General features: G+C 43.2%; 1 protein-coding gene across 4 annotated transcripts in view; it reads left to right on the top strand.

The window, feature by feature from the left end:
• LOC135485978 (uncharacterized) overlaps positions 1-15220 on the top strand; it is a 128584-nt gene that overhangs the window by 59090 nt on the left and 54274 nt on the right. For all 4 annotated transcript variants that reach the window (XR_010446661.1, XM_064768416.1, XM_064768417.1 and 1 more), the window contains 2 exons: positions 8310-8432; positions 8672-8794. Coding sequence is in view for 3 of the 4 variants with exons in the window: in XM_064768416.1 (XP_064624486.1) it covers positions 8310-8432; positions 8672-8794 (246 nt within the window). In the remaining variant the exon portion in view is untranslated. The remainder of the gene's footprint in view (positions 1-8309; positions 8433-8671; positions 8795-15220) is intronic.

The raw sequence follows: 15220 nt of genomic DNA on the forward strand, positions 1-15220 counted from the left end.
CACAAAACCGACAACATTCTGTAGCGGCGCATCCTTAGCATGTATCGCATCTGCGTAAATCTGAGGTTTTCTCGGAGTCATCCATGGATTCTCAAGTGTTTGCAAGCGATGGCGATGATTGTCATATAGCAGACTCACAGTCTCATTCATAATCATGGACAAAGTTGAGGCAGGGCGTCCGAAGATACGCTCCAACTCCGACAAACGATTGGGATATCACAGTCGCCTTAAGACAATGCACAGGGCATCAAGGCCGCTGCAAATGCACCGATTTGCCAATGTCATCCTTTCTGGGATTCCAAGTAAGCATGGAAGACGATAAATGTCAGCTTTCCGAAATCGAAAGTCTGTCCAGCATTTGTCGTCTGTGTAGGTTTCCAAATTGAATCTTGGCCATAGCGGGTCGGTTCTAGGACAATTCCCCCCCCCCCGGACAATTGCCCCCCCGGACTATTCCCCCCAGACAATTCCCCCTGGACGCTTCCCCCCCGAGGACAATTCCCCCAAGGACAACTCCCCCTGGACAATCCCCCCCCCCCCCCGAGGACAACTCCCCCTGGACAATTCCTCCCCCCCGAGGTCAACTCCCCCTGGACAATTCCCCCCGAGGACAACTCCCCCTGGACAATTCCCCCTGGACAATTGCCATCGCCAATACCACTGTCGTGCAGTAGAAACTGCCCATCACGATCTGTCAACTGGTGTTGTCTCGGATTTCTAATTCGGCTGCATTACCAGGGAGTGGTTAGGGATTCCCGACTTGTTGCCTGTTGCCTGTGAGTTATCATACTTCTAAGGCGAAAGTATATGCTTCCTCGATGAAAAATACATGTACAGGTAGCATGTGTAGATTTTAAAAAATTCTGAATAAAGTTGTTCTTTGAGTTTGATGATGACCATCATCATTGGCATCATCTTGCGTGACCGACGTTGTCCGGGGGGGGAGTTGTCCTCGGGGGGGGGGGGGGGGGGGGGGGGGGGGGGGGAATTGTCCAGGGGGAGTTGTCCTCGGGGGGGGGGGGGAATCGTCCAGGGGGAATTGTCTGGGGGGAATAGTCCGGGGGGCAATTGTCCGGGGGCAATTGTCCTGCTCCCTAGCGGGTCATACGTAATCAATCTCTCAGGCGGAAGATTGTCAAGTATCAGACAGATGAAATCGTAGTCTTCGTTGTCGATCGCCATGCGAAGGAAGTCCATGGCCACACGCACCGTATGGAAATCTACAAGTACTGTACAGTCCCCCGACCGGTTTTTCTTGCGCATCCAATGATTTACATAACATGACGAAGAGCGGTGTGAAGTAGACACCACACAATATGATGATAAGGGACAATTATACAATAGCACCTGTAGGCCTATTGATAAACATATAATACCTCACAGGCCTAAAGTACAATAGAGCTATCCGTAACCGAGTCTCCAGCGAAAACGCCAAAATGCCATAGTCGGACGCGGTTACGGTTACGGATTGTTAAATGTAGCCGTCGGCCTAACCGTCCGGGTGCGAAAGCTCCCTAATATCACTAGTTCCTTTCAGTGGGTAGTCATAAGGTCTTAAGGGAATACTTTCAGAAATTAGTTCTTGAAAATTTGGCCACAATTCTGTGAAAATGATATCGGAAGTGCACGCTCTGTTCGCGATGTATTTTGAAGTGGAGAATTCCCACAGTATGTGCAGTGAATCGGCATGATTCTGTTTGCATATTAGTTTTTAGTACTACGATTCTTACATGAGTAAAAAGTAGACGTTTTAAGCAACACAATAATGTTACTCCCATAAAAATTGACTCAAAATTGACGGAGCTACGGCATTCTGTTCGGCAATTGGCAGCGCTGATAAAATACATTGCATGCTAATGCATGCCAAATGGCACACTTTAAAAAGCGCTCATTGGACAACGTAGGGAATCACCAGAAATGACGTCATCGCTGGTCTAAATCTTCTATATAATAATATTAGAAAGGGGACGAATAAAGTCACACTTAGCGGCTTTGGATCGCCTTGAAATTTTGCATGAATGGTGGTGACACCTTACCCTGATGCAACGTCTTGGTTTTATTCAAAAATTTACTTCAGCGGAGCAGTAATGAGGGATTCTTAATCCGACACTGTCAATTCTCCTTACCACTCACAGAAGCCAAGCCATTGCTGTTAAGTTATGCAGGGGCTTAATCAATTACCTGCACTCCCTGTGGGGTGAATAACGTTACCTTTTGAACAGCTGGCTGTAAGGGGATGATTGGAACAGCCGGTATACCTGCTGACCTGCTGAACCCAGGTTAATGTTATTTTCAATCCACGATTGCTGGTCACCTGATTTTCGAGATTTCGCGGGAAATGAAATTGTAAACAAACGCATAGTGTGCAGTTCAAATGTAAACAAAAATGTATTTTTGGTACTTTTGGTTGCTGGACTTGGGTTTTCCCGCAGTTAGGAGCTGGGGTCAAATTGGTGGTCTATTGTTTATGGGTGGTGGTTTATAAATTAGTCAGAGGTAGCCCTTGATTATGAAGGGATTTTCAAATTAAGGTGAACATGGTCTTTTTATGTGCTCACCACAGCTTTCAATACTTGATGTATCTGAAGAGGCGCGCAGAACCTGACATTGCCTTACCAAGGAGCTGCTCACGGTGCTGAACTTCTAGCTTGCCTGTCGACTAAGTGCCTTTTTGGCCAAGACATTGCTACATGTAGGAGGAGCACGCATTTTAAAGTTATAGTAGTGATGATAGTACAGTTTGTTCGTGCAATTTGGAAGCCGACATGTGAAGGCCTATCTGGGTTCTCCTTCTTCTCCGTATAAAATTTAAAAAGGGGCATATTGCTGACTAAGGAACGAGGCATATTGACATTGCCTCATCATCTCTATCGGACCAATTGATATACTTTTATATGCACGCATACATCACGCCAGTGCAGGGTCCGAGTTTGTGGACAATTGGTTTGATTAATTTGTCTCTTCGATATTACTCCTTTATTGCATTAGATTTTCATCGCAATTCAATCTATTCAAGATATAGCCAATTTGAACCTGTCTGCGCCAAGGATAGATTGGTTCCCGATCGACTCACTAGGGATACGCAGTAGAGCACAATGTCATGAAAAACGACCCTTTGTATTGTAAATTCCAATCACCTGCAGGACAGGTCAATTTCTCTCAATAAAATTAATTTTGTTGACTCCTGTAATCTCTACCTTATTAAAAAATAAAGACAGTGGTGTTAGTCCCAAACTGGTCATTTCTATTTATTTTGACCTCTGTTAAATCAGGATACCTCTCAATTACAGACAGCATTTTGTATCCTTGTGCTGCACAACCCAGCCTGGACATACCACAGTTGGCCATGAAGAAGTCTCATCCTCTCTGACACTTCTTTTCTGTAAAGCTACCGATACAACATACTGAACTAGGGATATCTTCCGTTGCCTCCTGTAATATTTACGTACCATGGATGATTAGTTCAGTTATATTTCCTTCAGCTGGCAGCTCTGCATTGGAAATTTTAGTGGTATAACGTGTTCTCTTGACCTTCAAACAGTAGTATAAAGCCGATATTTACTACTTTACACCCTCAGTCCTATGTTATTAGGTCATCCAGCTGAGCGCCAGGCCCTTGGGCCTCTTGTTGTGATAGGCGGAGAGCGCTGTAGCTTGCCATGTGCTTTTGTTGACATAATCAGAGAGCATAATCAGAGAGATAATTAAGGTGAGCACTTTTTTGCTTACCTGCAAAATTGTAAGGACAAGGACTGCTAGCGGTTCAGTCAGATTCCACTTTTATGCATAACCCACTTTCTTTATGCAAATTGCTGGGCATGAAGTGAGCGCGTGATCAGATGATGCTATTTTAAGAATGGCATTCCCTATTTTTGCAATGATTGATCATTAGGTGTGCTGGTAGTATAAATCGGCGTCCTACCAAGATGTGACTGAGCAAAAATCTGTGTTGACCTCATTTGAATTTTCCGCTCTGGTAACACCAAAAGTTGTTAGTTGGATCCCCCTTCAAGGTGCAAACAGCAAAATTTTGTGATTTAAAAAAACTTCACCTGCATGTTTCTTTTTAGCTCACCTTTCTGGGGAGCTTATACGATTCTGTGGCATTCAGTCGTCATCGTCGTCCGTCATTAACTTCTGACAAAAGAGTGGCATGTTTCTATACCACATGACTTAGAAGGTTCATACTTGGTGTGTGGGTACCCATAGGCAAGACCTTCTTTCAAAATTAAAATAAGCACAATTTGACAGCTTGTCTGCCATAGAAATGGCGCTCTTTGAAAACCTATTTTTGGCTATATGTTATGAACGCTGCCAGCTAGAATCATGAAATTTTTAACGTGGGTGCACCTCATAAAGGTGCTTGAAATATAACCCGGGTTTTCGATTTGACCTACCTTTAAAGGTGACAGAGGTCCAAGTACGCTGTCAGCATCGCTATGCAAAAGTGGCACCTTTCGTCACCGCTGCTGACTTCAATCTTGTACATATGTACCCCTAGGTCAAATGACCTCAGAGATTAAATTTCCATGTGATTTGATTGATGGATTGGCTACCAGGGGCCCAAAACCTGAAACACAAAGTGCTATTTCCCCTGAACTAAAGGATCATTTCCCAATATTTATCATAGCTACATCTAGTAAAGATACATGACATAATACCCAGGTTTTTGATATGACATATTTTTCAAGGTCAAAGAGGTCAACTTCGAAAATTTTAACAAACATGGCACGTTTTCTTACCAAGACCTAAGTCCTAAATCATTCTAAACTTGTTCAAAGATGCCTCTAGGCAATTCCTACCCAAATGACCAACTATAGTCCGGATTTGGTTGCAAATGTTGCCACAGGGGGCAAAGTTAAAAAATCGTCAATGAAGTCTAAAGCATCCATCATGTCCAAGTCCATTTTTGCCAACCATTATCATCATACCATATGCAGAACTATTGCATGATTGTCTCCTCGACATTTTTTTCATAACAAGTTCTTCTTGTGGTTCTCCCATGTCGACAGGTGAGCACAATGGCCCTTGCCGTTTTATTATCTGTTTATTTTCGTCACGTCGTCCATTGTCCGTATCCTGTTTCAAAAACAGTGGCGCGTTTCTTAACCGGTACTACTATTAATTTGAAACTTTGTACATAGGACCCCCTAGGTCAGGTGGCCGCGGACACTGAATTTCAGTCCAATCTGATTCTTGAGTTGGCTACTAGGGGACCAAAAGTGGGATATCTCTGATAAGTGACTTGTTTGATAAGATTTTTATGGTAGATTCTCCTAGGAAAGATACATCACATATCATATGAATTTTTGATTTGACCTAATTTTCAAGGTCACAGAGGGCAAATGGCATAAAATGGCAGTTTGAGTGTAACTTTGGTACATTTCTTAGCCGCTTAAGCTATGAACTTGAAATTTGGTACACATGACATCCCTACATGTAACCTCGGACTTTCGATCTGATCTGATTCTCGACTTGGCCATAAGGAGGCCAAATCCATAAAAGGTAAAAAGTGCAATATCTCGCCTATTAGTGACTTGTTTTCGATGATATTTTCATGGTTGGCACTCCAAGCAACGATACATCACATGTCATACCGACTTTGGTTTAACCTACGTACTATACATGTAGCATGTTTCTTAACCAGGATGAATTACTAACTACCAAATATCTATGCGGTAATCACAATGGCCCCTGGGCGTTTCATTTATTGGTCCTTGCCTAAAAACCAAACAGGATTTTAGGGGTTCAGCATTCTCAAGGCAGAAATTAAAAAGATCTTCAGTGGAGTCCATTGGTCAGTTTGGATTTCACATCCTGGACTGTTAATGCAGAACGAGTTGCCCCACGGGCTGGATTTTTCTGTGACATGATGGGGTGGGGTGGGAGATGGTGACAGAATGAGTTGCCCTATGGGCTGTAACTTTGTGCCGTGACCTATCGATTTTTGGCCCAATCCAGTATTAAATATGCACTAGCATAACCCGTGTAGTGGGCATAATTCGGGTGGTAGCTAGAGTTGAAAGGCAGGCCTATGTTATCATAGGTTGTGCCACTGACCGTGTTTTGTTTGTCATCCGTTCAGTATGTACACACATTTTTCAAATTTGTTAGATACCCCCCCCCCCCCCCATGTACGCATAGTTGATACATAGTAATGTACAGCAAATTAATGTATTAGAGTACGCAAAATGGCCCCTAATTTTCAGAACCCCTTCCCCTTCATCATACTAAATGGATGACCCTAACGGTAATTGTCAATACATGTAGTTTAATGAAGTATTTCTGGGTAAACAATGTTCTGAGTATAGGTGAGTCCTTGGCGGTCAGTTGGTGTTATTTGAATTGTAATGTCTTGAAAGGATCTCGCCCTTGAGAGGGCCACATTGGCTTACTGCACTTTGAGTAGAACATGCCATCTGGAAGTGGAAAAGGAAAAAAACACATTTTAGTGAGATTGGAAAGTTTGCTTTGAATTGGGGGGGGGGGGGGGGGCGTGCATTAGAGTCACTTTGGAGATATAGCCTATAGTCACTGCCCTTTCGGGTCACTGTGCAAAGAGTACTGGACCGATTTCTTCGAAGTTTGGTTTTATAGTTTCGGGACCCACAACAATTTCCAGGTAAGAGATTAGTCAAGAAGCCATTTTGGGGGAACGTGGACTTTAAAATGAAACTTGGTACCATTGAAGATGCACATGAAAAATATCAACCTTCACGGCTAAGCAAAGAGGAGAAAATGTCAAAATCAATGCACTACCGTACGTCAATGTAGGTACACGGCTACACACCCAAAAAATTATATCGTAACCATGGTTACTGAAATATAAAAACCAAACTATGAAGAAATCGGCCCGGTAGTTTCTGGAGTCACCCAAAAGGCCAGGTGTGGGGGCGTTGCCGGCCGTTGGCGGACACGCATTTATTTCTTTATTGACTTTTGCATGATAGGACCCGGCCCAGCCGGCTACCACCACCCTCGGCTAGGCCTATGAATATGATTATGATAGGACCCAGCCTACCACCACCCTCGGCTAGGCCTACCTATTTCCGGACAATATCACTGAACGAACATACGAACGTAAATGAGTGCAACCTTTGTACATGTAAGTTGCTGGGCGACTGGCGTTGGTTGACAATGACACGCTGATCATTGCTAGTGATGGATTGGTGCTTGGCCGTTGGCATTGGTGGTGTAGGGCGCGCGATCTATTGGGCCAGGCGGTATGATTGCTAGGCCTACACCGCGCCGTCGCGACTCAACTTGTCGGCGCGGCGGTGGGTCGATCAGATATTCCGGCATGCAGTCATTATTTGTGGGAAATTTCCTTTTTAGAACGACAAAATTGCACTCGCCTTGCTCAACATGCAGTCGACAAATTCAACTTGGACAATCTCGCAAATTCGCACGAACGGTGTGATTCTCTCTGTGATGACGTCATTAGCAACGCGTAGAGAAACTTCCAGCGAAATCGCAAATGAGTGCTTAAGCAAGTGAGTTCTTGCGTTTTCCTGACAAGTGCAAGAATAAATTGGCCGCTGACTTTGACAAATGGTGCCGAGGAAGCAAGTTTAAAAATGCATGTCGAATCGTATAGTCGAATCGAGGGCTTAAAAAGAAGTTGCAAAATGGTCGATCTTCAAAAATTTACTGACACTTGCTGCGAAAACATGGCGGTCGGAGTAAGACTGAGACGGGGAAAAATCTATATAAAATCTTTAAATTTTAATACTTTTCATGTATGATTAGCGATTTGAACTATACGTTGCATCAGGAGAGTATATTGCAAACAACCATGCCGAATTTCGAGGCAAAACAACATCGGCAAGTGTGAGTTTATTCGTCCCCCTTCCAGTATTATTATATAGATTCTTGGATTTTACATCCTGGGCTGCAACTGCAGAAAGAGTCGCCTCATGGGCTTGACATTTTCTGTAGCATGATGATTGATGGGTAGGGGTCGGAGTGGTGCCCGATCGATTTTGGGCCCGCACCGATATCCAAAATGGCTTCCAGGTGGCCATCCTTGCTGCTCATTCATTCCAGACTGTAACTACTGAATAAGACAACCGATGGCTTTCAATTCTCTGTAGCATGTGGGAGGGGTGGGAGAGTTGCCTTAGCAATTTCTGGTCTGATCTGAAATCCAAGATGGCCATGCCCCTGGCTGCCCTTGTTGTAGTTTTCCATTAAAGGGATATACCACCAAGTCATATCAATGCAGGGGCTGACTTCAATCATTTCAGTTATTCATACATGCATTGTTTTTCAACAACATTCATAGAACTGTGAAGCTGTGTTCTTTTTAGCACCAAAGAAGCGATGGAGTCGGTCGCGTAACTCATCCAAGTCGCCACAGAACAGTGCAATTACCACCAATGCAACAACTGCTGCTATACCTGTTGAAGATTTAGATGACAGCGATATAATAGGTAAGAGCTCAGTTGATTCATACGACAAGGGGTCAGTTAAAAGATTATGTTCTTAACAGACGATATGGACTTTTGTGTAGTTTTCACCATAATGTGAAATTAACTATTTGATTGGCCTTCTCAAGAAAAATTACCTGAAAATGCAAAGTTTCACTGATTTCAATCATTTAAGTTATTCATACATTCATTGTTTTTTCAACAACATTCATAGAAATACTGTGAACTTGTGTTCTTTTTAGCACCAAAGAAGAAATGGAGTCGGTCGCGTAACTCATTCAAGTCTCCACAGAACAGTGCTATTACCACCCATGCAACAACTGCTGCTATACCTGTTGAAGATTCAGATGACAGTGATATATTAAGTAAGAGTTCAGTTAAAATATTATATTTTTAAAGACGGTGGTCAACATACACAATTTAATTTGGGTGAAAATCACAATGATTCTACTAGCATCGATTGTCGAGCGCAGGCCTTGTCTTTTAAGGAGTGCGTTTGCGCGGCACCTGAATTCAGAACGTGGGGCACGAAAAATGCACATCTAGCAATAAACATTGTTCAATTTTTGCGTGCCAAATGATACTACGTACGAACGTGGTCCTGCATTTAGTCCCAAATTTCACCAAAGGCAGATCACAGGTGGCGCTTCAATGGGAGAGATGACACCTTGCTAAATGCTGCTGCATAAATTACTATTGATTTTTTGTGTGGTTTTCTGTTCATCGAACAAGCTATTCGCATGCAAAATGGCTGGAGACCCGGAGTTTATTGTGATAGGCGGAGAGCGCTGTAGCTTGCCATGTGCTTTTGTTGACATAATCAGAGAGCATTTTGTTGCATTTGATGGCGTGAAAAAGTGCTCGCCTACCAGACAAGAGATAATTAAGGTGAGCACTTTTTTGCTTACCTGCAAAATTGTAAGGACGAGGACTGCTAGCGGTTCAGTCAGATTCCACTTTTATGCATAACCCACTTTCTTTATGCAAATTGCTGGGCATGAAGTGAGCGCGTGATCAGATGATGCTATTTTAAGAATGGCATTCCCTATTTTTGCAATGATTGATCATTAGGTGTGCTGGTAGTATAAATCGGCGTCCTAACAGATGTGACTGAGCAAAAATCTGTGTTGACCTCATTTGAATTTTCCGCTCTGGTAACACCAAAAGTTGTTGGTTGGATCCCCCTTCAAGGTGCCAACAGCAAAATTTTGTGATTTAAAAAAACTTCACCTGCATGTTACTTTTTAGGAGCTTATACGATTCTGTGGCATTCAGTCGTCATCGTCGTCCGTCATTAACTTCTGACAAAAGAGTGGCATGTTTCTATACCACATGAATTAGAAGGTTCATACTTAGTGTGTGGGTACCCATAGGCAAGACCTTCTTTCAAAATTAAAATAAGCACAATTTGACAGCTTGTCTGCCATAGAAATGGCGCTCTTTGAAAACCTATTTTTGGCTATATGTTATGAACGCTGCCAGCTAGAATCATGAAATTTTTAACGTGGGTGCACCTCATAAAGTTGCTTGAAAGATAACCCGGGTTTTCGATTTGACCTACCTTTAAAGGTGACAGAGGTCCAAGTACGCTGTCAGCATCGCTATGCAAAAGTGGCACCTTTCGTCACCGCTGCTGACTTCAATCGTGTACATATGTACCCCTAGGTCAAATGACCTCAGAGATTAAATTTCCATGTGATTTGATTGATGGATTGGCCACCAGGGGCCCAAAACCTGAAACACAAAGTGCTATTTCCCCTAAACTAAAGGATCATTTCCCAATATTTATCATAGCTACATCTAGTGAAGATACATGACATAATACCCAGGTTTTTGATATGACATATTTTTCAAGGTCAAAGAGGTCAACTTCGAAAATTTTAACAAACATGGCACGTTTTCTTACCAAGACCTAAGTCCTAAATCATTCTAAACTTGTTCAAAGATGCCTCTAGGCAATTCCTACCCAAATGACCAACTATAGTCCGGATTTGGTTGCAAATGTTGCCACAGGGGGCAAAGTTAAAAAATCGTCAATGAAGTCTAAAGCATCCATCATGTCCAAGTCCATTTTTGCCAACCATTATCATCATACCATATGCAGAACTATTGCATGATTGTCTCCTCGACATTTTTCATAACGAGTTCTTCTTGTGGTTCCTCCATGTCGACAGGTGAGCACAATGGCCCTTGCCATTTCATTATCTGTTTATTTTCGTCACGTCGTCCATTGTCCGCAAGGAGGATACCGCGGTGACGTCACGGCTTTTCCAAGATGGCACTGCATATTGTAAACAAACTCGATCCACGGCCAAGGTAAAATCAAGTCATCAAAAAAGTTAGATTTTTCGCATCAAATCAGAGTTATTGGTACTTTTCTGCTATGAAATAAGTCTTCAGACAATAACCTATCATTTGAATAATGAAAAGTGCTGTTTTGATGGGAAAAAATAGGGTTTTTTAAACCAAATAGCCGGGCACCGATCTTCCAAAATTAGCGATGGTTTCAAAACAGTCTCCCAGATATGGGGCAATCTCTTCATTATCATAATGGGATTTGGAGGCATGTTTACAGATTTTACAAGTTCGAGACCTGTAATACCTAAAACTCGCATAGATCCCCATAGATCCCCTCTATTTGTCGAGTTAGCGCCCCTGTAAGATCATGCATTTTCGGACACTAGAACGAAATCTTCCTGCGGATATCGCGGTTTCGGTGATGATTTAAGGAGAAATTGACTGTTCTTAGAGTTGTATGGGACAGAAATGAGTTCATACTTCATGAATACATGAATATATTATGATATGGGCGGGCTTCTAAGTCAAAACAATAACAAACTCAACTGCATCTCTACTGTATATTGCGTAGTGCATTGCGTAGTGTATTTCGTAGTGTATTTTAGCGGAGACATTATTTCCGCACTTTGGCCACGCCAAACGTCTTTTTTATTCGTGGAAGTTAATCTGCTCTGTAAATTTTATTTTACACAGGAAGAATCCATACTAGGTATTGCAATATTTCATGTCTATTGGTGTTTTGTGTACAGGAGCGCACCAGACAGTGAGACGTGGAGATGTGTTCAGTGCTGGTGCTGTCAGTAGACTGAATCTGATTGGCCATAGCGATCACAAATATGGGTCGGGATCACGTGATGTGACGTCACCGCAGTATCCTCCTTGCATTGTCCGTATCCTGTTTCAAAAACAGTGGCGCGTTTCTTAACCGGTACTACTATTAATTTGAAACTTTGTACATAGGACCCCCTAGGTCAGGTGACCGCGGACACTGAATTTCAGTCCAATCTGATTCTTGAGTTGGCTACTAGGGGACCAAAAGTGGGATATCTCTGATCAGTGACTTGTTTGATAAGATTTTTATGGTAGATTCTCCTAGGAAAGATACATCACAATTTTCAATGTGCGACTGAGATTGACAAAACTACAAAACGCCATGACTTTACTGCTAGTCCATGTCTATCACATCTCTATCTGTAGGGTCAAATGGTAAATTCATTCCACATTTCATGACCTTTCCGCTGCTCCACATCTAGATTTCGAAAACCGCAATAATCTATTTTGAGTGGCTGGTGGGCAATCCCCAGGATTTCCTCGCAGATGACGTCAGATGCTGCTTTTTGTTGCACACTCCCTCTCCAGTCTTCTCTGATAATTTTTGGCTCACCAGTACGGCGAGTCTATACAACATCGCAGTGTCCGTCATCCGGCGTAGTATAGTATCCTATTTCAAAATCAGTAGCACGTTTCTTAACCGCTATGGTTATGGACTCAAAACTTTGTATGCATGACCCCCTAGGTCAGATGACCTTTGACACTGACTTGGCCACCAGGGGGCCAGAGGTGGAAATCTTAAAAGTGTGATATCTATATAATAATACTGGAAGGGGGACGAATAAACTCACACTTGCCGATGTTGTTTTGCCTCGAAATTCGGCATGGTTGTTTGGAATATACTCTCCTGATGCAACGTATAGTTCAAATCGCTAATCATACATGAAAAGTATTAAAATTTAAAGATTTTATATAGATTTTTCCCGTCTCAGTCTTACTCCGACCGCCATGTTTTCGCAGCAAGTGTCAGTAAATTTTTGAAGATCGACCATTTTGCAACTTCTTTTTAAGCCCTCGATTCGACTATACGATTCGACATGCATTTTTAAACTTGCTTCCTCGGCACCATTTGTCAAAGTCAGCGGCCAATTTATTCTTGCATTTGTCAGGAAAACGCAAGAACTCACTTGCTAAAGCACTCATTTGCGATTTCGCTTGAAGTTTCTCTACGCGTTGCTAATGACGTCATCACAGAGAGAATCACACCGTTCGTGCGAATTTGCGAGATTGTCCAAGTTGAATTTGTCGACTGCATGTTGAGCAAGGCGAGTGCAATTTTGTCGTTCTAAAAAGGAAATTTCCCACAAATAATGACTGCATGCCGGAATATCTGATCGACCCACCGCCGCGCCGACAAGTTGAGTCGCGACGGCGCGATGTAGGCCTAGCATACCGCCTGGCCCAATAGATCGCGCGCCCTACACCACCAATGCCAACGGCCAAGCACCAATCCATCAGCAATGATCAGCGTGTCAATGTCATTGTCAACCAACGCCAGTCGCCCAGCAACTTACATGTACAAAGGTTGCACTCATCTACGTTCGTATGTTCGTTCAGTGATATTATCCGGAAATAGGTAGGCCTAGCCGAGGGTGGTGGTAGGCTGGGTCCTATCATAATCATAACTCACACAACGTAGTGAGTGTAATGGTTACGTGTACGTATAAAGTGTAAACAAAATTCATATATCCATCATGTCCATCGAATCTGAAAAAATTTGTGCAGACCCATGACGGTTCCGGTTCCAGTACAGTTTGTTGCATTCCATACGGGCCGCGCTTGCCGATCCTGCTTTCACGACGCACCGCAACCACAGTTACCATGATTCCCATTGTTTCCTTCCTCGTGACGCAATTATTTCATGACGTCATGAGCCATTGACCATTCACGCAAGTAGATTGATACACACCGGCGCCACTGAAGTGCGGGTGTGGGACATCATGATTTTAAAACTCGTCTGCTAGGACATATGTACAGGACAACGTCGGCGGAGACAGATGTGACATTTTATTGCAGACCAAAGCAAACGTCCTCTTCTTCTCGATTTACGTACTTTACTTCAAAAAAGTCAGTTTTAACACTACTGCACAATTATAGAGTGGTCTTAAAGTTCCATTTGGATAGAGATTTGACGGACTGATTTGGAAATTCATTCCAACCATGCAACTGTTTCAGAAATGAGTAAAAGCTCCTGGGTGTCATGACATGCATGATGTGTCTTGCCTCTGCATTTTTGTACTCAGACATGTCAGAGGGTTTTCAACTTTCATATCATTGAAGAAATAATTCATTCCAATGGTATATCATTCTAAAATACCTTGGTACCATAAAGTCAACTTTTAAATGGAAAATGCATAAGCCTCGTTCTGAGAGTGGAGTGTTTTGGACACGCAACCAAGATGCTCTACCAAAGTTCCCTCGGGTTGCACTAAAATGTGGAAACCATGCACACAGCTCACTTCAGAAGTTTGAGGCTCTCAAAACACTGCTTCAAACACAAATCAGCCAAGGAAGCATCAACCACCCTAAGTTTTTTAATGAGCACTACACATATTTGCTGAGAAAAACGCTCCAAATAGCCCATTTGCGCGGATTTTAGCATCACTTGAGCGAGCCGATGCGGACTTCCTATGCACGCTGCCGTAACATAATGTAAACAACGGCGCTACCGGCGCTCCGGGCAGGCGATGGATGGAATTTGCCAAATTCGCACATATTCAAGTTATTTTCGTGGCCTATCTTTTTAAGTTTGAGGTATTTTAGAATAGAAATTGAACCCTCGGCTTCGGACCTTGGTTGAGTTACCAAGACACTCGAGGGTGGAGCTAAAATTTCGTCCAAACCCTCGCCTATCGGCTCGGGTTTGGACTGTATTTTAGCTCCACCCTCGAGTGTCTTGGTAAATCGGCTCGGGTTTGGACTGTATTTTAGCTCCACCCTCGAGTGTCTTGGTAAATCGGCTCGGGTTTGGACTGTATTTTAGCTCCACCCTCGAGTGTCTTGGTAACTCAACCAAGGTCCTCCGCCTCGGGTTCAATTCCTTAAATCACATCATTTATTTAAAAATCGTCTGCTAGGACATACAGGACAACGTCGGTGGAGACAGTTGTGACATTTCAATTTTCATTGCATAGAGATTTGACGGACTGATTTGGCAATTCATTCCAACCATGCAACTGTTTCAGAAATGAGAAAAAGCTCCTGGGTGTCATGACATGCATTCAATTATTATTTCACCACAAAGAGCTGCTTCTTTCAGCAGATATGAGACATGCTACCGGGGCGGGGACTATTTCTTTATGGGGCCTTATTGTTCAGCGTCTCCAAGGAATTCTATTTTTAGAGTCCAATGGGGGGGGGGCCTTCCCCCCAATGTACTGACTAAAACCTGTCACTTTCAGAGAACGGGGAGTGGGTTTGGGGGACTCATCCCCCAATGTACTGGCTATATATGTCAGAAGGACGGGGGTTTGGGGCTCCCCCATGTCAAACAGTTGTGTGAGTTCACTAGAGATTGCTCTTTACATATTATTCATAGGCCTAGCCGAGGGTGGTGGTAGCCGGCTGGGTCCTATCATGCAAAAGACAAAAGTCAATAAAGAAATAAATGCGTGTCCGGCAACGCCCCCACACCTGGCCTTTTGGGTGACTCCAGAAACTAC

The sequence above is a fragment of the Lineus longissimus genome, chromosome 4, assembly GCF_910592395.1.
Source record: "Lineus longissimus chromosome 4, tnLinLong1.2, whole genome shotgun sequence".
Lineage (NCBI taxonomy): Eukaryota > Metazoa > Nemertea > Pilidiophora > Heteronemertea > Lineidae > Lineus > Lineus longissimus.